This window comes from Protopterus annectens, chromosome 1.part1 (genome assembly GCF_019279795.1).
Source record: "Protopterus annectens isolate FY-2018-M chromosome 1.part1, PAN1.0, whole genome shotgun sequence".
NCBI lineage: Eukaryota > Metazoa > Chordata > Ceratodontiformes > Protopteridae > Protopterus > Protopterus annectens.
Genome location: NC_056726.1, coordinates 1,384,321,709 through 1,384,347,525, shown reverse-complemented (window position 1 = coordinate 1,384,347,525; position 25,817 = coordinate 1,384,321,709). Strand labels below are relative to the sequence as shown.

Genomic DNA, 25,817 nt, shown 5'->3' with positions numbered 1-25,817 from the left:
CCGTCAATTGATATTTGGGCAGCACCCAAACAAAGAACACAGAGTGTGGCCATCATCAAGCCACACTCAGTGCATCTTTTGAACACAACCAATCCCAAGAAACTACAAGGTATGTTTAAAGTCACTCTCCACCCACCACACACTCAGAGCCACAAAACACACAGAAAGCTGAGGGGAAAAGTCTAACTACTACAGAACTACCTGAAAACTATATAAATGTACCTACACTTGACACATCTGCGAGGGAGAGGAAGGGAGGAGACCTAACACACTGAAAGCTAAACACACAACCAAGTAACACAAACTGAGAAATCACAAAGCAGGCTGGTGTTAGAAGAAACAAGAATAAAATTTATTCTTAAACGCTTTCGTCACAGATTACAGTTGACTTCTTCAGAAAAAACAGAGTGCCTCCATCCCACTCCTTAAATACTCATTACAAACACATTCCAAACCAATTTGTAAAAAACACCATAGGCATTTAAAGGTACAGACTCCCTGTTTGCTCCACAATTATACATGCAAGATAAAAACAAACTAGCTATAAAACATGATTCAACATGTACTTTAAACTTAGTATTTTGACAAAAAAATCATAAAGTGAACAACTGAATGAAAAATCAACAATTAAATGAAAAAATCAACAATTAGATAAAAAAAAAACAGCTTTTAACCTCAAAAAGCTAGTTATTGAAACCATTTCATTCAACCCTAGAAAAATATTGGCGTTGACCCTTAATTGCCATAACAGTTCTTTGTATTCAAGCCAGTAATCCATAGGACCTCCTCTCTCATCCACAGTCAGCTGTTCAAGAACTGTGAATTTAAAATTGTGACCTGGGTGGGTATTGACGTGCTTGGCCAGTTAATTTTTTAGGTTCATTTTCCTAATGTCATAAATGCTGGTAAATACGTGCACGAAAGGCATTTCTGGTCTTGCCTATATAAAAACAGGCACACGTCTGACAAATACCAGCATATATGACATTCTTACTACTACAGTTGTACTTATACTGAAATTTCACCCATCCATATCCGTTAAGAAAAACACTGTCACCTTCCAAAATATACCTGCAGTGAGTACACTGCTTGCGTTTGGACATTCTCCCTAATGCTCCAGCCGTATTGATACCTTTCCTCCTCTCTAAAATATTTTTAACACTGGTGTCCTTTCTGTACACTACCACAGGGGCTTCCCCTACTCTCTCTCTTATGGCATTGTCTCCTGCCAAAATAAACTAGTTCTTGTAGACAATGTCCCGAATCAGTGGGAACTGAGGGGTGTAAGTTAATATAAAACCATGGTGAAAATGACCAGAGGCTGAATCCCTGCTCTCCAAAGGAGCACACAATCTGGAGATGTCAATCCCTAGTAAGGGATAAAAATGTCCTTCGAGTCTCTTCCTAGTCACTTCATCAAGAAGAGGTAACACAAATTGCTCAGGATAACCTCTTTGTACCAATATATTCAATAAAACTTCCCTTTCTGCATAAAAATCATCGATCCTGCTAGTCATGAGAGCCAGCCTCACTCCCTGCCCCTTAACCAGGGAGAGTTTCTGATGTACAGGATGCTTGCTCTCATAATGAAGAAGGGAATTCGAATAGGTTGGTTTTCGATATATGGTAGAATAAAATTGTGCAGAGGTAAAATCCTTGCTAATCCTGATGTCCAGATAACTGATGGAATCGACATGAGTTTCCATGGTGAATTCCAGAAATGTAGTGATAGAATTGAGGAATAAAAAAAATTCATCCAACTGGTCGTGGTTACCTTTCCATAAAAACAGGATGTCATCAAGGTAACGTCCATAAAACTTACACCATGGCATCCCTGTAGATGGAAAAACTATGGAAAGTTCCCACTGAGTCAGGACTATGTTCGCAAAAACTGGGGCACAGGCTGCACCCATAGCCACACCTGTACTCTGAACAATTGACCCTCATAGATTACAAAACTATTCTCCAAAACAAGTTCCATCAAAGTTCTCAGAGTCAAAATTTTGGTATGTGAAAAATTGGTATGCTGACATAAAAAAATTCATAAAACATATCCACTCCTTCTGTGTGAGATATTACATTAAATAAATCCTTCACATCTATAGTGGAAAAAATAATGTCATTGCCAAAGTATTCCTGTTTTATTTTTTTGAGACAATCCCAGGAATTCCTGATGATATGTGAAAAAGAACTTAAACAGTTCTTTAACTGTATGTCTAAGAACTTAGCTATTGGGGGAGTCTTACATCCTATTGAATCCACAATTGGTCTTAAGGGTGGGTGCGAGATATTTTTATGGATCTTAGGGATCCCGAAAATAGTGGAAATCCTCGGGTGCTTTTGCGTACAGTAGTTGAATTCTACTTCTGAAATTGGGTTGTTCAAAAGTAAATCCATGAGGACCATATCAACATGACTGTATGCAATACTGAGTTCATTCCGGGAAACCTGCTGGTACCCTTCCCCCAATAAGTGACTTAACATACTGTCAGAGTATCTCTCTTGGTCCATAACCACTAATCCTCCTCCCTTGTCCGGTTTCATGACCCAGATGGTTTTGTTGTTTGATATACTACTGAGTAAGGAGATTTCCTTCTGAGTAAGGTTATGTGGTATGGTGCAAGATTTTCTCCTAGCGAGGTCTCTGATGTCATTCGAGCATATACTTTGAAACAGCTGAATTGAAGGACATAAAGGGGGATTTGCTACACTGGCCTTTCTACATGTCTCAGCAGTATTGTGTACCCGATTGCCGTCACCCAGAGGCACATTAAAATTCAATTTCCTTGTAAAAAGCACTAAAGTCAAGCAATGTTTTTTTCTAAATTAAATTTCCTCAAAGGCACAAAATTAAGGCTCTTCTGAAAGAGGTTGGCCCATTCTTTAGTAACCAGGGTACTGCTAATTGTAAATTTTGAAGTCATGGTCATTTTCAATGATTTCCACTTCACCATTCGTACTATCAGGTGACAAACTGGTATTCAGTGTCAGTTCTCCCATCTCCCCCTCCCTCTCCCACCCCCTTGTTGGTACTGTGGGGGATGAGAATGTTGTTTGCCCTGGTATATCATGTTCGAAGGCCTCCTGAACTGGCGATTTTGCTGCCGAATTCTCTCTGACCTTCTCAGGGGTGGGCCTAAAGGGATGGGACTGGGGTTATTGTTAACTTGATACTCAGATTCAACCATACCCTCGTCAAATAAAACATCATTATTGTTGTTAGAGTTAGTGGTGCCATTGTTGACATGACCATTTACACTTAAGGGGTAAGCTACACCTCTTTCGTAATCTTTAGCATCCCTTAACAGTTTCTTATTCTTCTTTTCTTTAATTTTGTCCATAACCTTGCCAATATTTACAAAAATAGTATTGTATTCATTGAGCTTGTTAGAAAAATTAACATCATTCTTAATACTAGCCTCTAATTTGTTCACAACATCTTGTAAAACAAGAATTTTTTTCTCATGGTCATTAACCAGCAATTGTAACAATTCACATCCCTGGCAATTGAATAAAACAACCAGATCTTTATGTAAATCACTGTTGAAAGTTAAGCCATTAGGAAAACGCCAATATCGGAGTCCTTTAGGCATTTGTTCGCGCCTAAGACATTCTCTCAAGTATTGGTTTACAATTTGAATCTTTTTCAACTTGAGGCATTCTTTTTCAAGATTTTTAAACATAAAGTCAACAGTACCTTGGGTATTCTGATGGTTGCCATTATGAACAAAGCCCATACTGTCCCTGTTAATCCATTCTGATAAATTCGACATTTGGATGGCATCACTGAACAAACAAGGGATCTGCTCCTTCTGGGTCCTCCGCTGCTGTAACCCCGAAGAAACGGAAGTACCTGGTTGTGTAACAGCAAACGCTCCCGTAGTACTGGCATTTTCTTGTTGGTTAGGGCTTCCTTCCCCTAATGGAATAGTAAAAAGGGAGTCTTTGGAACCAATAATCAGGGCTGGTTTCTATGGAACAACTCCATTGACCAAATGGTCATTTTTCTGACCCAGGCCCGATATGTGACTGTTAAAAGAACCTATAAGTTCAGTCAATTTATTGATGGCTGTAGTGAATTCATCATGCTTGTCCCTGATACCACCTCCGCTCTGCGTGAAAGAATCCATACTAAACACCCAACCAAGTAACACAAATTGAGAAATCACAAAGCAGGCTGGTGTTACAAGAAACAAGTATAACATTTATTCTCAAGTGCTTTCGTCACAGATTACAGCTGACTTCTTCAGAAAAAACAGAGTGCCTCCACCCCACTTCTTAAATACTCATTACAAACACATCCCAAACCAATTTGTGAAAAAACTTATGAACTGGTTTCAATAACCAGCTTTTTGAGGTTAAAAGTTGATTTTTTTATCTAATTGTTGATTTTTTCATTTAATTGTTGATTTTTCATTCAATTGTTCACTTTATGAATTTTTGTCAAAATACTAAGTTTAAAGTACATGTTGAATCATGTTTTATAGTTAGTTTGTTTTCATCTTGCATGTATAATTGTGGAGCAAACAGGGAGTCTGTACTTTTAAATGCCTATGGTGTTTTTTACAAATTGGTTTGTAATGGGTTTGTAATGAGTATTTAAGGAGTGGGGTGGAGGCACTCTGTTTTTATTGAAGAAGTCAACTGTAATCTGTGACGAAAGCGCTTAAGAATAAATTTTAACACTGAAAACTAAGACACAGGGGACTAAAACACTTCAAAAAAATCTACTCACAACCTGAAGCAAGGATCGCGATACGTTGTGAAGCCGTAGCAAATGAGATCTGAGGGTTGGAAGGCAGTGGTGGTGTGTTATGGGTACGGGGAAGAGCTTGGGGCTTAGAGCAGATGCTTGTAAAGTTGCCAGCTCAGATCCGTTACAGATCCGACACCCACAGGTTGAAGATCAAATGAAGTAAACTTCAGATTGTATAATAGACTGTTGTTTTAATGTAATATTTTATATATTAAAAAATAAATTAGAAAAAGATTTACTAGACGTATTTCTACAATGAAATTTTGAGTTATATAGAAATATGTCAAGAAGCTTCAACGTGTAGTTCTACTGCTCATAAATATTTCAACTTGAATTTTAAAATTACATGAATAAATCAGTACTGAGAGCCAGGTTTACTACTCAAACCATCCCACTGATTTAGAATGTTGTTCCTAAAGAAAATCAGAAGTCAAACAGAAGAAGAGTATAGATGTGTTTGAGGCTTAGTTGGACACATGGATATGTGACGGTCTATGATCCAAATTTTGGGAATCCATGAGTTAACAGCTAAGGTCTCATCACTGGTAACAGTAACTTAGGAATTTATGAACCATGTCTTCCTGCAACTCCCCCCCCCCCCCCCAGAGTGAAATATCTAAAGTTGCTCATACCAAACTTGGCAACTATAAGTTCAAATTCTCATTCAGATAGAGGAAGCTGAGGGCTTTGGTCACATCATAAATTTCAGCACCAGGTGGTCAGGTGATGAGGCTGAGGATAGATATGGTCATAATGAGTAGAACAGAGTGATAGACTATGGAATCGTGTGGCAAAAGCCTCTGCAGACATTTTGGTTGTGGGCCTGGAGTCATTACAACTTCCCTTAAGTGAGGTGAAAGTGTATTCATCTATCGCTTTCTTCACTACTTGTGGAAAAAGGGTCTAGTCTTAGGTGACTGTAATGGAGTAAGCTGCTTTCTGTCTTAAATGGTGGATGAGTGGCTACCCTCCAAACTGAGTAAGTGCTTACAACTTGTCATAAGTCATATCAGTGCAGAATAATTATAAAGTATTGTCAGCAAGCATGGACCAACTGCTACACTGCCTCCAATTCCCTAGTACAAGCAGGGAGGCAACAGATGAGGGAAAATCAGACTGAACACGTCAACTGGGATCATCGAGTGATCAGTTATGATTTACCACAACTGTTGAATAGGAACCCTGAAGTCAGACATCCACCTACTGACTACTACCTGGTCACTATCAGTGCTGGTATCACTTCAGCTGCACACAACTAGGAATCAATGTCTCTCTGCTCCCCAAAGGCAAAGCAGCAGCACTAATCCTAAGATGGTTCCACAGAAGCAAGCTACATGCACTCTGGCAATCAGTAGTTTTATCCCATATTTTGCTGGGGACAGTAATAGGCTTACTGCTGCTGCCTCCTCCTGGAAGAAGCACTGGGTAATTTGCTCAACATCACCACACAATAGAACACAGAGCTGCATGATGGTCTGTAATTTTAACTGAAGAGATGCTCATGAAAACCATAACCAGACCATAACATCTGTGGAAGTCCCACAAATACCATCCCAATCAGAGATAGCTAGGAATCAGTGTCCCTCTCTTCCTCCTCTCATCAGGAGTAAAACATTAGCACTACTTTTAGCTGGCTTCCAGACAAAAGGTTTGTAGGTTTTCAAAAGATTAGTAGTTTAATGGCATATGTTATAGATTTTAATACTAAGAGGAAAAATGCACAATACTGCTGACTAGAATGAGCAGATGACATAAGACAAAGATTGGCTTTTAAACTCAAAATTATACCAGGAGTGGGCACAAGATAGCACCAGAGGCTTCTTTTCCATATACTTCCACCACCACAATCTGATACTTAGCATTATACTGCTGCAATTATCGGTGTTGTGCTGAGCTATTGCTTAATATGCATTGTGCAGCAATGCTCTAGAATATATCTCAGGGGGACTGTCATTACATCAGAAGTAACATGCCTCTACAATTTTGACAGAATAAATATATAGAATTTTCATAAACAGCATGCTAAAATGTTTGAGCAACCAATGTTTTGTTTGTCTTTTCGGCTTTTCCTGGTTAGGGGTCGCCACAGCGGAACTCCAGTACGCTAATGATTGGCAGTAGATTTTTTTATGGTGCCGAGTTGCCAGCCCGATGCCTAACCTTCATGGAAGGCACGCCCATTCACGCTTTTGAGCAACCAATGTAGTAAGATTAAATCTGGCACAGGGATGCAAAGGAACTCTATACAACAGACGTGCTATATTTTACCAGAAAACAATATAGTTTCCATTCGTAATATGCCACAATTAATGCAGTGGGGTCATATTCAGTGTATGCCTGCAATGAAACTCCAAAGAACAGACTGCACGTCTCACACATTTTTTTCTGTAGCTGATCATACTGCTGTCACTCACTTAAAAAGTGACATAATGATACACATAGGGGGAATCGAGATATGGCCTTCTACATCAGTATCTTAGCTCATTCAAACCTATAGCCCCTTTTTGTATACTTTCAGTTAACAACCATATCTCCTTATGGTATCCAGACCTTTCTGACTTTTTGACTAAGTGATGTACCACCTTATAATAGGCAACATTAGAAACAGCAAGGATCCATTAATAAAATGACACTAAGATTGTTAATCTACTATGTCCTGCAGTAGACACGCCTTGATTATCTTATGTTTTTCTGTTGATTTTTCTGAAAATGCTCTGGAATGCAAGGATGTGTGTAGGCTGTAAGAGGTGCAACACTGCACACCACATAAGTGTGAATGAGTTAAGACATACTCACCGTCACAGTCTCACATTATTCCATTTACCTTCTGGAGTGATTTAAACATCTGCTCAGTAAACAGAGCCTACTAACACCCTAAAACACTTCTTAAAGAGAGTTTCACTAGATCAGAAGTACAAACTATGTTTTTCACCATGTAAAATAGTTTTTCTTATTGTAATATCCTGCACCTACAATGCTAAGCTTCCAGGCATCTAAAACTGCAGGGACAGATTCAGAGACATGCTGTACTGGAAGTTTTGAGGTCAGAAAGAAGCCTCAGATGTATATTGTAGCAAAATTCATTATTTTTAGAAAGTATCCTGCACCTACAATGCTAAGCTTTCAGGCATCTAAAACTGCAGAGACAGATTCAGAGACATGCTATACTGGAAGTTTTGAGGTCAGAATTGCAGCTACAGATATATATTGTAGCAAAATTCATTATTTTCAGAAAGTAACAAAGTATCTCAAAAGGGGAATAGAGTCAATTTTCTAAACACAGACCCAAGTGGATTTAGTGCATATGACTTTAACAATCTGTCTGCAATTTATGCCCATTTTCAAATTAAACTTTTGCTTACTATGCCAAGGATAATAGCCTAGAATAACTCTTTTTTTCTGTCAAAACACATAGGATTTTTACTTCTGATACCATGAAGAATCAAAAGCTTTTCTTCTGCAAAATATCATTAGCATGCCAAACATTTGAGCAACTAATGCAGTGAGATCAGAATTCATCATATGGCTACACTAAAACTGCCAAGGGTAGAATAGAATCTTCTGTGAGGTTTGTAGCAATTTACAATAATGTTACACCTTGAGAATTTCATAATGAAATCTCAAGGGATAACTTTTTTTTTACACTACAGTGTACCGCTGAAGTCTGACATTTTGCATTATATGAGGTTTCTACTGGGAGCATTGATTTGAAATTCTGCTCAACATACAGAACACAGGAATAGCCTGGAATGGTTGTGAACCATCATTAGACAAGATGTAATAAAGAGAAAAAGATACATTTTGAGACGCATCAAGCCATGTCTATAATGCTTATGTTCTAGCTGCTAAAACTGGGGGGCATACCTCTCAACCTCTTAGAGCAAGAATTCTGGACAAAGCCATAAATAAAAGTGGGATAAAAGCCCAAAAAAAGGACAAATTTTAAATACTACAACAAAAAAACAGGCTTAAATAGTGGGAAGTATACTTGCTGTGTTCAATTCAAGTCAGTCACAAAAGATGCTGATATACCTTGTATTCCTCTTTCATCCAGCACACATATTTCACCCGATTTTGCACATTTAGTCTCATATATTTTTATGTTTATAATATCAGCTGTTATCAACATCTTTGCGTGTGCACATATCTGTTTGGAATGATTTATGCTGTCACAGATATTATGATATTTAGAAGCACACGCTGTACAAATTTTAGATGCAGTCTTTTGAATGATCATTTTTGTACAGTTATAATTATACTAAATAGCTCATGTGTAGATATTAATATCTTTATTAATTTGATCCCTATTTTAAACATGTATTTATACATACAAGTATTTCAAATGGGATTATATCGCTTATTATTAAATACTAAATATGCGTGCCATTTTTGTTACTAGTATGCATATAAGTGCAGTATTTATAGGAAGATAGTATGTAATTGTGAAACACCTTATTTGCTGCATACTGTCTATGAGATGGTTACATAGATATTTAAATTATTTTAAAACATTTTGAATGTTACATGCAGCAGCAGTTAAAGTAGGGTGAAATGTTATTTTAGAACATTTTTATTGTACACTGTTTACAAAATGTCTGCATATATATTTTTATATATTTTAAATATTTTAAATAATTTAAAACATTTTATAAGATTTTACATTTAGTAGGATGTGGCATCAGAGTTGCTTGTAGCGTTTTACTGCAAAAGTGATGTCAGTTTAAATATTTTATGTATAACAGGATGTGACATCAGGGTTGACGTCAGTATGTCCAAACAGGATGTGACATCAGTAGTTGACTCTAGCATTTTGCTATAAAAGGGATGCTAGTATGTTTGTTTGTTAGTGGCCTGATGAAGATTCGTTGAAAGCGCTAGCCCTATGTTCTAATTATTTTAATAAACGTGGTTTCTACTGGACGCTTGGATTTATTCTTACATGCTGGCTGCGTGTTTTTTCTACAAGCTATTGCCCAGTGGATGAGTAGGTTCGAATGAACATTCTATGGTGATTTTGACTCTTTTTTATTGGATTAAGAGTTCGCAAAGTAAAGCGGTTTGTAGGTTACAGCTTCGTTTCTTTTTGTGGAACATTTGGTTACCTTTTGTGACTGACTTGAATTGAACACAGCAAGTATACTTCCCACTATTTAAGCCTGTTTTTTTGTTGTATTTTATAAGTCTTGTTTATTATCAGGCTAACAGAGTGTAGTGAGCATTATTCTTTGTTTTTAAATTTTAAATACTGCTCTTACAAACTTAGAAAGTTCATTCGCTGCCTTTTATGTGGTTCAGGGATAACAGGCTTTGCATTAGTATGAATTTTTTAAAGGATATAAAGTCTAAAATTCAAATGTCTGTCATTATTTTCTAGCTTCAATCATTAATGATTTACTACTAATTTTCCAGAAAAAAAACAGTTTTATGAAACCTGGACCAAAAATATGAGGCCAAAATCTGTACATCCTGCGAAAATCTATACAGTTGAAGAGGTATGCTGCTCTAGCTCCTAGAAGGATAAAACAGCAGTCTTAGCTATGTTTTGTAGCTGTATAAACTGTTATTACATGGGAGTTTCAAAATGAAATCTGAAAGCGAGAGACATATTTTCAGTTAGGAACCAGAAGCTTTAGTTCATATGTCTTTACCCATATGGAAGCTAGTCCTAATGGAGAAATGAAAAGTCAGCAAGCAAAGGAGAGTAGTAGTGCTGAAACTGAATTCATCCTCAAGTCTTGGTGGACCCTGTTTTTCACAAAATCTCACCAAGACGACACTGATATCTAGACTGTATTTATATAGCATATATCATAGACAGAAACAAGTCAAAAACAAACAAAAAAAAAAGATAGCTGGGTGCACAAGACCCAGGGTAAAGAAGTGCCCAATCCTGGTAGGCACACTGGTGCTAGGACTGGAAAAAATGACAGGGCAGAATCCTCAAAATATGGAAACATTCCTACAATGGATGCCCCCCCCCTGTTGTACAAGGAAGTAGCAGTCCACAAAAAAAATCGACTGGCCAAAGAAGAGCCACAAAGATGATAGAGTAGACTACTGAGGATAAGAAAGAAATTATGTATTGTTACTATTATGGCCAAAGCCCAGAATTTCCAGACACAAAATATATGAAAGAAAAATATTTCTGCAAGAAAAACTGTCAGAAGCTTCAAATAAAAAAAGTTGCATTCATTAATACATCATCTTCATCTTCTTTCGGCTGTTCCCGTTAGGGGTCGCCACAGCGGATCACCTGTTTCCATTTCTTCCTGTCCTCTGCATCTTGCTCTGTCACACCAACCACCTGCATGTCCTCTCTCACCACATCCATAAACCTTATCTTAGGCCTTCCTATTTTCCTGTTACCTGGTAGCTTCATCCTTAGCATCTTTTTCCCAATATACTCAGCATCCCTCCTCAGCACATGCCCAAACCAACGTACACTTGCCTCTCTGGCTTTGTCTCCAAACCTTCCAACCTGGGCTGACCCTCTGATATACTTATTCCTAATCCTGTCCACCTTCGTCACATCCAGTGCAAATCGTAATATCTTTAACTCTGCCACATCCAGCTCAAACTCCTGCCTTTTTGTCAATGCCACTATCTCCAACCCATATAACATAGCTGGTCTCACTACCCTCTTGTAGACCTTCCCTTTCACTCTTACAGGTACTAGTCTATCACAAATCACTCCTGACACTCTTCTCTACCCACTCCATCCTGCCTGTACACTCTTCTTCACCTCTCTTCCACACTCACCGTTACTCTGAACTATTGACCCTAAGTATTTAAACTCATCAACCTTCGTCACCTCTACCGCTTGCATCCTCACCATTCCTCTATCTTCCCTCTCATTCACACACAGATATTCTATCTTTGTCCTGCTGACCTTCATTCCTCTTCTCTCTAGAGCATATCTCCATCTCTCCAAGGTCTCATCCACCTGTTCCCTACTCTCACTACAGATCACAATGTCATCTGCAAACATCATAGTCCACGGGGACTCCTGTCTGATCTCGTCTGTCAACCTGTCCATCACCATTGCAAATAAGAAAGGGCTCAGAGCTGATCCTTGATTACAACAGATTTTTGAAAAACAGTACATAGATCAAGAAACTTTGATCCATTTGGAAAAAGAAGCATCTGAGGAAGTGCGAAAAAAATAAACAACAAAACTTAGTGATATTTGAAAAATATAAAAAAGAAATATGGGCATGGGAAAGAAAGAGGTTTGATATGATGCAATATTTATGCAAAGGAGAAAGCAACTAATATATAGAGAAGGTAGTCTCAAAGATATCCAAAGAGAAATACAAGCAAAGGCATCCAGATATGAAAAATGTCACAATAAAAAATTAATATCACAAAGATGTAATGTGGAAAAGAAGATTAGTAAAGCAGAAGTTAAAGATATAGAAGTTGAATTTATGAAAGATTTAATGTAGAAGGTCTAATACAGACTACATCACATGTTGCGACACACTAATGGCAGAAGGACTGTATAATGAAAGGCATCATAATGTGGTGAGACTGTTGCACTGGGGATTGTGCAAACATTATGGTATCGAAGTGAAGGAAAAACACTGGAAACATGAGTCACAGCGCATCATAGAAAATGATGTAGTTTATATCACATGGGATCACCCATTACCAACAGTTCAAAGACAGATACTAGAAAACTGGATACAGTGGTCCAAGAAAAGAAGACAAAAGTAGCACTGATCACTGAAATTGCCACACCCAGTGTGTTGCGTACAGAGTGACACACAAAGTCATAAAATACCAGGATCTGCAGGCAGAAACAAGAGCAATGTGGAAGAAAGTTACCCAGACAGTTCCAACAGTAGTAGGAGCAACGGGTCTTATAAAAAAGAATTTACAATCATATTAAGATATGTTACCAATCCATGTAACCCCATACAAACTGCAGAAGGAACCATTACTAGGCACACTGCGGGTGCTGCAAAGAGCACTTTTGATGACATCAAAGATTGAAGCAATATTAATTTCATGAACTTTAATCATACTTTGACTTAGGAATGGGGTCCATTCACGTCATGGTATTAGAAACCCAAACAATTTGGAGAAATTAGAAAAAGCTGAGTTTTATGCAATGTGTCAGACAGAGAGTAATGTTCCAGATAAATGAAAAATCACAAAATAAGTAAAACTAGGGCACAAGGAGAGCAAGGGACCACAATGTTATGCTGGAATAAACTGTACTTTTTATATTTAAGCAGGTCATTATCTTTATCTGTTATCTGACGAAGTCTCTGAATTAGCAGAGATGAAAGTGGTTATCTGACTGCAATTTTAATTTGTTTAATAAACTGCTTTATTTGTGCTTCAGCAGCTTGAATTTTGTGAAGAAAGAACGATTCTTGCATAACACTGTGGTCCCTTGCTCTGCTTGTGCCCTATTTTTACTGGGAGAGTAATGTATCAAACCTCTATTCAGTATGCTCAATGGTCTAGAATACTTTAACATACCACAAAGTCTTATTCACTGGCTCTGTTTTTTTGCCATTTTAGCTCACAGAAATTATATTATTTTGCATTTTGTCAGACAGATAAATACAGTTATACATCTAAACAATATCACTTAACTTGTTCTTATGAAAATCAAAAAACAACAAAACACTCTTTTCTTGGTAATATTTACAGGTTCTGACAGGTACACAACTATTTGAGTTTATGTTGTCTACCTTTCTCAATAAAACAAAAGCTTACTTTGTGGTACCAGCCTGGAATAATTGCAACGGCTCCATAACGTTTAATGTGTCAAATGTATACAATCCATGAAAAACTTTTAAAAAGGTCTAACACTTTCATCCCCTTTTATCTGGGACTTCATCAGAACCACAAAAATGACCCACTCCTCAACATTTATAGGAATTAAAACAGTCATATGACATCACCAGCAGAAACTACTGCTAATTAATTAAATTAATCAAAGTATTAAACATATTCAAACAATTCTCCTTAACAATTAAAGATGATCAGCTGCCTTTAATAGCCTTATAAAAACTTATATAAAAGGACTTTTATGAAAAAAAATACACTAAATAATTAAAACACAGCAATAACATGACATACAATCTACATGTGTAATAAAAATAAAAGATGTAAAATGTTATCACTTATTTTCCCTTATACTTCTAAAGCTCTCTTCCTTAATAATGGAATAAGGTTAATGTTGTCATTTAAGCCTGGTAATGTTGCACCGTTAAGTCTGGGTTACCAGTATAATTCTCTTGTAGCTAACCTATTTTCCCCAGCACCCTCCTCTTTGGTCCCTTTTCACTATCTCCATTACCCCAAAGTGGAAGGTACTGAACTGATGGCAACTCAAAGTACATTTATAAAGTGCAGTGTTCTAATTCTTATGCTCAACAGCATATAGATATCTGTTCATATACACATTTACGTAGGAATCTGTTTTTCCCCATGTAAAAATGGAAACATCCTTGACAGGCGGCAATACAGACCAGACCTTTCTGTCACAATTGCCTGCCTCTAACCCAACATACTGTGGGTGGTGTCCTGCCATAACTCCTCTACCTTGTGGGATAAAACAAACTTACACACCCCACATTTGTATGTTCCCTTCCTTTCATAAGACTTGCAAACAGGATGTTCAAGTAAATATTTCCAAATTATATTCTGTTTTAAATACAAAATCGGATCTATCACCCACATTGAGTAAATCTGTATTGCATTTGAACATCACAACATTTTTTGATAACATTCTTTACCTCACTTCTAAAATCTCAATAGTGCAACAGCATAGCTTTAGAAAATGAAGCGCCATCACCTCAAGAGGCTGTGCGTAGTTTGATTCACCACTAACTAAAAGTTGTTTGCAACTAGTACCCCAACCCACTAATACTACCTTACTATAATTTGTAATCAATTCAAACGGGTACCCAATAAACATATTTAATAAGTGGATAAATTTTAATGAACATTAAATAATTAAATGCATAAAAATATTTTAACCCCTCATACCTCTCAACCTGTTAGTGCAAGAACTCTGGGCAAAGCTTAATATAATGGGGGGAACAAAGGCCCAAAAATAGGGGCACTTTAAATATTGCTCTCATAAACCTAGAAAGTTGCTAGAATAACCGGATTTGTGTTAGCATGCTTTTTCTGAAGGATATAAAGACCGACAGTCAAATGCATGTCATTAGTTAACGACTTTAATCCTTAGATCATCCCAGTAATTTGTCCAAAAAAATTATGAGAAACAGACCAAAAATATAAGCCATAAATGTTGACATTCTGCAAAAATCTGTACAGTTGAGAGGTATGCCCCCCCCCCCTTAGAATGATTGTGGCTGCAAACAATAGTTCCACGTATACTTTAGGCCTGTTTGTAGATAAATTATTGAAAGATACACTACACCCCATACGTGCGGTAGCGTTGTCGCCTCACAGCAAGACATTGTCCCGTTCGATTCTCAGCTAGAGCATCTTCTGTGTGGAGGCATGCGTGAATGGGCATGCCTTTGTTGAATTTTGTGTGTCAGGGCTGGTAACTCGGCACATAAAAATCCACTACCAAACATTAGTGGACCAGAGTTCCGCTGTGGCGACCCCTAACCGGGATAAGCCGAAAGACACAACAACAACAACAACACTACATCCCATACAGCATATTTTACTGGACTCATGGAATTTTAAGAAAAATTAAGAATGAATTTTATTCTGATCGTTCCTTTTCAACTACTGATCTGATTGATTTGTTTACTTCTACTCCCCATAACGAAGGCTTAGAACTTTTTATGAAGCTATCTAAGATTTTACAGTTTTTAACATAGTTTGATTAATTTCACCATGGAGATTATGGAAAAGATTTTGCTTCTTAATTTTATCACCTCTGAATGAGAGTATTTTAAACAGATAAAGGGTGTGCACCCATCTATGCTAATTTAGTTACGTTTCCATGAAAAAAGACTTTTATTTTGAATTCTAAGACCATTGGCATATATATTTACGTTATTTAGATGCTTTATTTATTTTATGGAAGAACAAGGGAGGTGTGGAACAGGAAGTGGCAGATTATATGTACATCTGTCCATATTTCAAGTTACACACAATTATTCATTTGACAGTATAGACTATATAGATGCCACACTTTTAGAAAACTATGAAAACAAGCATTTCGGTTCAAAACTGATTAGGAAACCGACTTACTCCAATACTTTTCTGGATTTTCAGAGTTGCCACCCTTTTCACATTACGAAAAACTTAGTAAAAGGACAAATGATCACAGCAGCTAGGATGTGTACTGAGGTTAATGGTTTTAAGTTAAGAGTTATCTAAATTATTAGGTTCATAGGTTGGTACTAGGCTATAGGCCCTAGGGCCTACACATGCCTAGCCATAACAATTCCCTGGCTATTTCTTCCCACAGTATTTACTTCCCTGGACCTCTGTCTAGCAGGGCGACTGACATGATCCCCAGGGTGAATTTCCTATCTCCCATCCAATCAAGGTTCCTTTTGAAGAGGGCCAAAGAGGCACTCTGCTTGACATGTATGGGCAGTCTATTCCAGAGTCTTCGGAGTCTCTGGGTCAGGAACCTATCCTTCCAGCATGTTGACAAGGTTTAGAGCCCTGGAGCGTGCGTCTCTGAGGGATTGGGATTTCTTTAAGTGTAGCATGTCAAACAGCTCTGGGTTTGACACGGCTTTGTATGTTAAGCAGAGATCACCTCAGAGTAGACGATATGCGAAAAGAGTATAGGTGGAGTTTTTTTTAAGACGGTCAGCATAGGGCATTTGCTTTAGGTCTGAGTCTCTTTTAGTGAGGTATTTCTGTGCCTTTCCAGTTGTTGCAGATGTCTTGAGAGGTACATACCAAACGGGGCGTTGTATTCTATAAATGAGTCTAATGAGGGATGAGTACAGTGGAACAATGACCTCCATTTTTCTGGATGAAAAGCCCTTAGTTATGAATTGTGCCACATAGAAGGATTTACTGACTGTTGTGGCGATGTGGTTACCGAAGATGAGACCACTGTCCACCTGTGTCCCCAAGTCTCTTATCACACTTTCAGTGTTTAGTGTACTGCCACCTATGTGGTAATTCACAGGTACATGTTTTTTCCTAAAGGGGATAACTATACATTTCTTGGCATTGAGCTTGAGCCCATGGCTCTGGCACCAAGCATCTGTTTCTGTAAGGCCCTTTTGTAGAATATCCACATCATCTAGGGATTCAATAATGGCTCCCAGTTTGCAGTCATCTGCGAACTTTGTTAGCCAGAGTCCCGTAGTGTTGGGCTGTACTTCAGAGAAGTAGATGCCAAACAAGAGCGGACCCAGGACTGAACCCGGATGTACTCCACTTGTCTGGAGCTGGACTTGGAGTCGGCTACTTTTACAGTGTGGGTTCTGTCAGTAAGCCAGTTGGCAACCCATCGAGTGATGTAGGGATTAATGCCCAGCTTAGTATGTTTATCTATGATTACAGCGTGGGTGATGGTGTCGAAGGCCTTGGCGAGGTCCAGATAGGCTGTGTGGACCACCTTACCCTTGTCCACGGCTCTGGAGACTGATTCGAAGAAGTCAATCAGGTTCAGGAGACAAGATCGGCCCTTCACGAACCCAAACTGCGTGGGGTCCAGTGTTTGAAGGTTGCCAATGTCTTTATTTATAAGTTCTATAATAATACGTTCCATGGCCTTGCAGATCAGGCTCGTCAGACTAATGGGGCAGTAGTTCCTGGGATCCAAGGTGGATCCCCCCTTGTGGAGTGGGATAACTGTAGCTGTGCACCACTCAGTGAGCAGAAAGCCTGAGGTGGGGCTATGATTAAACATGACACTTAGGTGAGGTGCCAGTTCATTTTGTAGTTCATGTAGTACACACCCTGGGATGTCGTCTGGTCCCATGAATGTTTGGAGAGTGCGTTTTTTTACCTGTGTGGCCATTATTACCGGAATTTGGCAATCTTTCGGTATCGAGATGGGCCCTTTAGGGAGTGAGAGGGGTGAAGTTTGCATTGAATTGATCTGTCAAGATACTTGCAATATCCTTGTGATCAGTATATTTAATGCCATTCTGTTGTAGCTCAGAGCAGATCTGAGCATTGCCAATTAGATTCTTTACATAGCTATAGAATGACTTGTGGTAGTCTTTGGAATCTTTGGCATTTTTCTTTTCCTAACTAGCTTTGGAGGATTTTATGAGGGATCTCAGCTTTTTACTGAGGCTGGTAAGGGAGTTTTTTGCATCCTGGGATTTTCCTCTTTTCTGCAAACAGTTTCATCCTTTTGTTGTAAAGTTTGTTTATGGCAAGGGACCACCAGATTGGCTTCCTTTTTTTGGGAGGAGAGCATCTTGGTTCTACTGGGGGTGGCACGAATCATGCAAGAGTGGATGTGCTCATACAGTGCCTTAGTGTAGGATTCAGCAGTCGAATTTTCAGTTCCCGTCTGCATGGGTGTCATGAAGTTTGTCACTTCTGACTTGAGTAGCATGAAGTTGGCTTTGAAGAAGTTTTTTACGGAGGTTTCCTTACTGGGGGAGGGGGATGTGGATGTCAACGGTGATTAGCTTATGGTCAGACCTGACCAACGAGGGGGTGACCATAGATGTGGAGCATCGATTTCCCATGTTGGTAATGACTAGGTCTAGGATATTGGAGCCCCTGGCGGGACTAAGGATTAGTTGATCCAGGGTGTTGGAATTTATGAATTCCAAGAATCGTTGGGCAAAGGTGTTGGTACACAAGTAATTTTCCCAGTTAATGGCAGGGTAGTTGAAATCACCCAGTATTAGAGTGTTTGGTTGTATCTTAGTATTTTCCAGTATGTTTAGAAAGGTGTAGTGAGAATCTTGGGGCATGGTGGGGGATCTGTAGCAAACTAAAAAGTGTGGCAAGAGTTGTAGCCTGGTATTGCAGGGGTTCTCTGGAGCCTTGAACCAGGTCTCAGTTACTGCATAGATATCGATGTTCTCCATTTTTGGGAGTGCCTCAAGAGAGTGCATTTTGAGGTTTAGACTTCTAGCATTGAGCAGCATTACCTTCCGATTTTGCATTCTTGTACCGGTTACGGTGGTGGTTTTGTCCTTTGAACTTTGCCTAAAAAAGGCACTACATTTAGTGATAAGTTTGAATTGCAGTAAGGTAGTATTAGACAGTTGAGGTACTAGATATAAACCACTTTCTTACTCGCAGCCTCTTAGGAGGTGATGGCACTTCATTTTCTAACTCTATGGCATTGTACTATGGAGATTTTAGTAGTGAGGTAAAAAAAATGGTATCAAAAAAATGGGGTAATGTGCAAATGCAATTCAAATTTATTCAATAGTGTGGGTAACAGACCATATTTTCTGTTTAAAACAGAATACAATATGAACTACTTACTTGAACAACCTATGTTTAAGTGTTATGAAAGGAAGGGGACATAACAAATGTGGGGTATGTAAATGTTGTTTTATCCTACAAGGTAGAGAAGTTATGGTAGGACACCATGTTAGGTTAGAAGTAGGTAACTGTGGCGGAAAAGGTCTGGTCTATATTGCCATCTGTCAGGGATGTTTCCATTTTTACATGGGAAAAACAGACAGATCCCTACATAAAACGTGTATATGAACACACACACACACATATATATATATATATATATATATATATATATATATATATATATATATACACACATATATATATATATATATATTTATATGCTATTCAGCATAAGAATTCGATCAATGCATATAAAACATACTTTGAGTTGCCATCAGGTCAGTACCTTCCACGTTATGTTAATGAAGATAGTAAAAAGGGACAAAAGAGGAGGGTGCTGGGAAAATAGGTTAGCTACAAGAGAATTATACTGGCAACTCAGACTGAACGTTCCTACATTACTGGTCTTAAATGGCAACATTAACCTTACGCCATTATTAAAGAAGAGAGCTTTAGAAGTACAAGGGTAAATAAGTGAATACATTCTACATCTTTTAGTTTTATTATACTCTACATAGATTCTATGCCATGTTATTGCTGTGTTTTAATTATTCTGTGTAACTTTTCATACAAGTTTTTTTATATACAAGTTTTTATAATACAAGGCTATTAAAAGCAGTGGATTATTTGGTACTTTTCTGTTAATGGGGCAACAGCTTTCTGCGGCTGGATTTGCGTTAACGGAGAAGTACCGTTACGTATCGAAATTTAGCTTTTGTGTGGGTTGAGAGGCAGGCAAGGACTGACAGTGAGAGTAACTTAACAAGATGGGGAGTGAGAAAGTGTTAGATATCTGTACGTGCACATTGTAATGCAGGAAGCCACAACAGTCCAAAGTAATGGAACGCAAATAAGAAGCACTCTGAATGGTCATTGTGTCAGATTTTACAATCCTACACAGACGAAATAAAACATAAAATATCTTATTTATGCATTTAGAAACCTGCTGTGACACCTGCGTGTGCTGTATGTCTCCAGTATTTATTTGAAATTATACGTTCAGCGACTCTTGGTTACCTGCTGAAGAAGTACGTAAAGAGCAGTGTTGCGGTGTCAAAGGTGAAGTAAAGATGGCAAAATTACAGTTTCAGCTAGGCGGTGCATGTCATTGCAAAGGACTATTTATGTATCGTAACAACTTTTTATCATTTACCTTAAGCACCTCACAGAGGTAAACAGTTATGTCTTACTTGATTTTCGACTGAAACCTGTGGTACTTTTCCGTTAATGCAAATTCAAGCCCAGAAAGCTGTTGCCCCGTTAACGGAAAAGTACCGATTATTTAATTCCAAAATGAAAAAGTGTTCTTATCAAGTGATATTGTCCTGAAAGTGTCACAGCAATATAATAAAGCAGTTTGGAGTTACTGTTATTTGAAATCAGGGTAGAATCAGGTAAGAATAACCTTTTTAACCTGACAGGGTGCTACATTTACAAAATCTCTTCTCACTAAAATAAACAAAAGCCATCAAAAAACAAATATGCTGTGGCATGAAATTTTGATTTTTTTTTTTAAATTACAATTCAAGGTGCAGCAGCCAATTGTCATTACAGCAGCAGTTTAGTTTCGAGGAGTTTTATAAATGACTACGCCAGTACCTTTCCTATAAATTTCAAGAAAAAATTTAAACCATTTTGAAAATACAGATTTACATATGAAACCACCTAAAACAAACAGTAATTAAGAAACAGACCTTTGAAAAACAGTGATTAAGAGATTAATAAAATGTGTGTGTTTCATTAGGGTGTGGGGGGGGGAGACTTTTTGATTTTTTCAGCCTACCTGGATTAATTCAAACCAATCAAAATAATGCAAACAGCAAGCTACTTAAAATGCCGTAATGTGACTACTGGAATGGTTAATTATAACCCAGACCAGGAGATGGGGAAATTAAGCCACAAACAAAACAGAATACCAAGCTTCCTGCATGTGGGTGAAAACATCTCCACGTAAAGCACTTCAATAATTCGGCAGTAAACTACCAAAATCTTGCTCACATTGCATCTGCCAACTGGTCCTTTTAAACTCAACGTACCTTGAATTCAAACATGAATACAACTTAATGCACTTAAACTTACTGCACAAAAAGGAAAGTGTTTGTCGTACTAGTTACACCAAAAGACTCCAAAACCAGATGCAGATGAACAAATACACTTTACACTCCATTACATGTGGTATTGAGCAAAATACAATGTTGCACTATGCACTGCACTGACACAAAATAATGAAGCATCATCTTTAGAGTAAAGAAAGCTTGCAAACCAAAAAGTAAAAATGTCACACAGGCAAACCAATTAGTAAAAACTACAAGAAAAACCTAGTCAAGCTAGAGTTTTCACTGTGTGAAACCTTAAAACTCCTATAGTAGAGGCCCAAGGGATACATGCAAATGACTCCTTAAGAACCTCAAGTGTTTTGGCTATATGGCTTCTCAGTGTCTGTGACTTTTTACTTTTTCTTTTTAAGTATTTGTGGATACATTCAGACCAATAAAGTCAAACCCCACTAGCTGTGGGCATGAATGTTTCGGCCTTCTTATGATCTCGCCAGCACAGCATAAGTGGACTGTTTGGCCATACTTTCATTTGTAAGCTACTTCAAAAACTGAAACCTTGCACCCCTTCTGCTGACCGTCTCCCATCTGAATACCTACAAATTGCCGCAAAAGCCTTATGCTATCCCATCTCTCTCCTTATTAACAGAACTATCTCAGAAGGCAAAATCCCTACCATATGGAAAGTATCCCACATCATCCCTTTACATAAAGGTGAATCTTCTATTGAGCTTTCTAACTATCAACCTATTGCCTTACTCTCCCCATTGGCTAAGATAATGGAAAAATGTATTCACAAACAATTACTTAACCACCTACTACAATATAACCTACTAGCTAACTGCCAACATGTATTCAGACCATTCCATAGCACAACAACTGCCCTACTATACTTCACCAACTCTATAAATAAAAATCGTAACAATAACTCTTTTTCCTCTGCACTTTTTATTGACCTGTCAAAAGCCTTTGATATGGTTAACCATAACCTACTTCTAGATAAACTAAAGGCCCATTCTCTTGATCCACAAGCATTAAAATGGTTTAGGTCGTATCTAGAAAATAGACGGCAAGCAGTTCTTTGGGATAACAATCTGTCTACATTACTTCCAGTAAATATTGGGGTACCCCAAGGTTCTATCTTAGGTCCCCTTCTTTTTTCCTTATTTATTAACGATATGCACATGAACATACCTCAAGCCACCTGCATTCAATATGCAGATGACTCCACCTTAATCTGTACAGCTAAGAACATAGCCTCTCTCCAGTCCCTCACCCAAACTGTTTTTCAGAATGTTGAAAACTGGTTCATGCAACACTACCTCCTCCTAAACCCCAAAAAAACAAAACTACTGCTATTTTCTCCAACTCTTAAATCACCTAAGGCATTCTTCTCTATAACCTCTAACAATGCTACCAACATAACCCCAGATACTATAACCCGCCTACTAGGTGTAACAATTGATAATCGTCTCAACTATGATGACCACATCAACTCCACCATAAAATCAGTTAACAAAAAACTTGGTGCCCTCTATAGAATTAAACCCTTTCTTACCCCTTCTGCCAGGAAAACTATTGCCCAGACCCACCTAATTTCTACCCTTTTCTATGCCTCTGCTATATACACTAACCTATCTAAAAACAACCTCTCCAAACTTTCCACCTGTTATAATAGCATAGCTAGATTCATCACATGCTCCCCCTTTAAAACTCACCACTGCCTCATCCTCAAAAAACTTGAATGGCTAGAACTGCAGAACCATATACTCTATCAACAATTACTTATCACTCAAAAGACCCTATACCACCCCAACAACACACCTATCCTCAGTAATATGATTATACCATACAAAAATCTGACTACACTACGCTCTGCTAATAAGCTCCTAGTTTCCTCGATTAAATCCAACAACAAAGCTGGTGACTCTCTCTTCACAAACACAGCAGGTAAAAACTGGAATCAGCTTCCTTCTGAATTATCAACCCTTGCTTCCACTTCTTTATTTAAAAAACATCTTAAAGAATATCTTAAAACTCATTGGCTTTGTCCTTGTGCTAACCCAGACTGATATATTTTTCACCGTCCTGCTCTTACCCCTTTCCCTACTCCTCTAACCTATGCCTCCAAATCTAGTTACTACTCTTTTCTTCATAGTAAGAGAATCAAATATGAGGGCTTTTCTCTCTTATTTTGGTATTGCTCATACCTACTATTGTGTTTAGTACAATTTTTTTAGTATAATTTGTAGTATAACTTTTATTGCTTAAAATTTTATTATTATAATTTTTCTTTTGACCAATGGTACCTCTGCATTATGATTTTGAATGTCTTTTATATATTGTTAACTTTGTCACTGTTCATTCTTGGAGCTTTTCTCCCCGGGCCTCTACTGAAAATGGACATATATCCAGTTAGACTAGCCCGGTCAACAAATGTAAAATAAAATAAATAAATAAAAATACTTCAGAAACACAGGGTCTTTACACCCAGCTGATTTAAGATGTCTGCAAAGTATCCTAACTAACATACAAGAAGACTTGTGAATCATTATCAGATAATTAACAGCCCCCCCAGGTTTAAACTAGAAAGCCTTATACAAAAGTTATGGCTAACAACCTAGAAAATTAAGGGCAAAAGCAGTAACCCAAATACAAACACAAAAAAAATTAAGATCAAATGAAAAGAACAGTGCTATGTTCAGTGGTGTAATATTAAGAACAGTAAAATTCACTTCCAAATCTCAGTGAGGTACTGCTCATTTCAGAAAGTACAAGGTGGCACAATGTTCCAATATTTTCTTACTTAAAATACAAGACGTAAACAGAGCTAGGGTTTAGTTGAGTAAAATAATAAAATAATCCTGGGTAGCAGAGAGATGTAGCAGTTAGCACTGCTACCTCACAGCTCTTTTGCCTGTATGGTTCAGTTACCATTTGGGATACATTCTCTATGAAATCAGCAGAATCTACATTGTGACCACTCAACTTTTTTACCAGGGTCTGTGGTTTCTTCAAACACCCCAAACGCATACTGAGAGGCACACTGGTAATCTAATATGTCCGTCAATGTGCGTGTCCAATGTGGTGTACGCATGTGTGCCCTATAATTGACTGGCACCCATCCAGAACCATTCTATGTCTTATCCCCACTGAGTGTGCTAGGATATGCTTTGGCTTCCCACAGCCCATAAATAGGACAAACCTAGAATCAAAACAATAAATGAAAGATAAAAGCCATACATCTTCGGACAACAGTTTTAACCTTTTAACCTTTCCAGGGTCACATGCAGAAGAAACCTAACTTAGCCCTTTACAAGCAAAAAGCAAATAAAAATCAACCAAACATTCTAGAAGGCATTTTAAAGTTTAAAAATAATGATTCTCAAGTATCAACACATTTCCATTACAAGCATGTGGTCGGACAACCCAACCACAATTACTTAAAAAATACAGGATAGACCAGAAAAGTGATTTTATATACCCCCCCCCCCCCCACACACACACACACACACACACACACACACACACACACACGTAGCTGTGTGGTTTCACTGCGGTGTGTAACTGACACAATTCAGTTAGTAAGGGCTGGTGTGCAGTGTGCAGTGTGCCCCCCACCCCCCTTCAACTGATGTAGGAGACTTAACAAGGAGATGAGATTAAGACAAATACAATTTATCGTTAAGGCTGGCCAATTAATTCTGAAAGTTCACCATCTTGGTGTATGTGGCATTACTATTCTCAAAACAGTCACATAAAGTCAATATTTTGCCTAGTGCCCAATACAGTCCAACTCATGTAGCTTCGAAAAGTTGTTTGACTGCCCTGGTGAAGATAAGCCACCACCTCCACCTGTCACAATGAAGGCATCCCCGCTGCACTAGTATGAGTCTTAACAGCAAAGGGACATCACTGACTGCACATCACTTACAGGTACGGTCAGTGACAAAAGACATGACGTTTACCTGTAATAATAAATATCACTTTTTCCAGCGCTAAGTCCTGACTTCCGGATCACTTCTTCTTTTTTCCATCCTGGTGGAAGAGCAGGGCAGTCTGTCTTTTTCCTCTCCATAATTCAGCAACTCACACCTTTGAAGACACAACAAATGTTTAAAACCCCACATTAGTACCTATTTATAAAATGGGACCACCCTGTCTATAAGCTTGCCATTCATACCTCTCGAAAGCATAAGCAATATTCTGCCACACTTATCTTTGCACCCAAAATATCCACGACTCTTCCTAAAGCCGTATAGCACTTAATAACCACCAGAGGCTTCCCCTCTGTCTACAAATAGTCCTCTTGTAAACTAAAAACATTAACTATTTCTGTCAAATAATAAAGACCGAAGGTTGCAATTTTCAGTAAAAAGACAGTAAGCATTACAGTTAACAAAAACTACAGAAAAAAAAGTTTACTTCTTCACACTTTATGGTCAAGTTCAAGTTCGAGCAGAGATATCCATACGCTGTTTCGTCATTTACTGGAGATTGGTAGGTGTGAGTGCCGGCCAAATATA

At 38.1% G+C, this 25,817-nt stretch overlaps 1 protein-coding gene across 1 annotated transcript in view; it reads right to left on the bottom strand.

The window, feature by feature from the left end:
- LOC122810582 (methyl-CpG-binding domain protein 2-like) overlaps window positions 1-25,574 on the bottom strand; it is a gene marked incomplete at its 3' end in the record, with an annotated part of 395,833 nt that extends 370,259 nt beyond the window's left edge. Inside the window, 2 exon segments of the mRNA XM_044082163.1 lie at window positions 25,260-25,386; window positions 25,475-25,574. Coding sequence (XP_043938098.1) covers window positions 25,260-25,369 — 110 coding nt within the window. The 5' untranslated portion in view covers window positions 25,370-25,386; window positions 25,475-25,574.
- Between the last annotated feature and the right edge of the window lie 243 nt (window positions 25,575-25,817).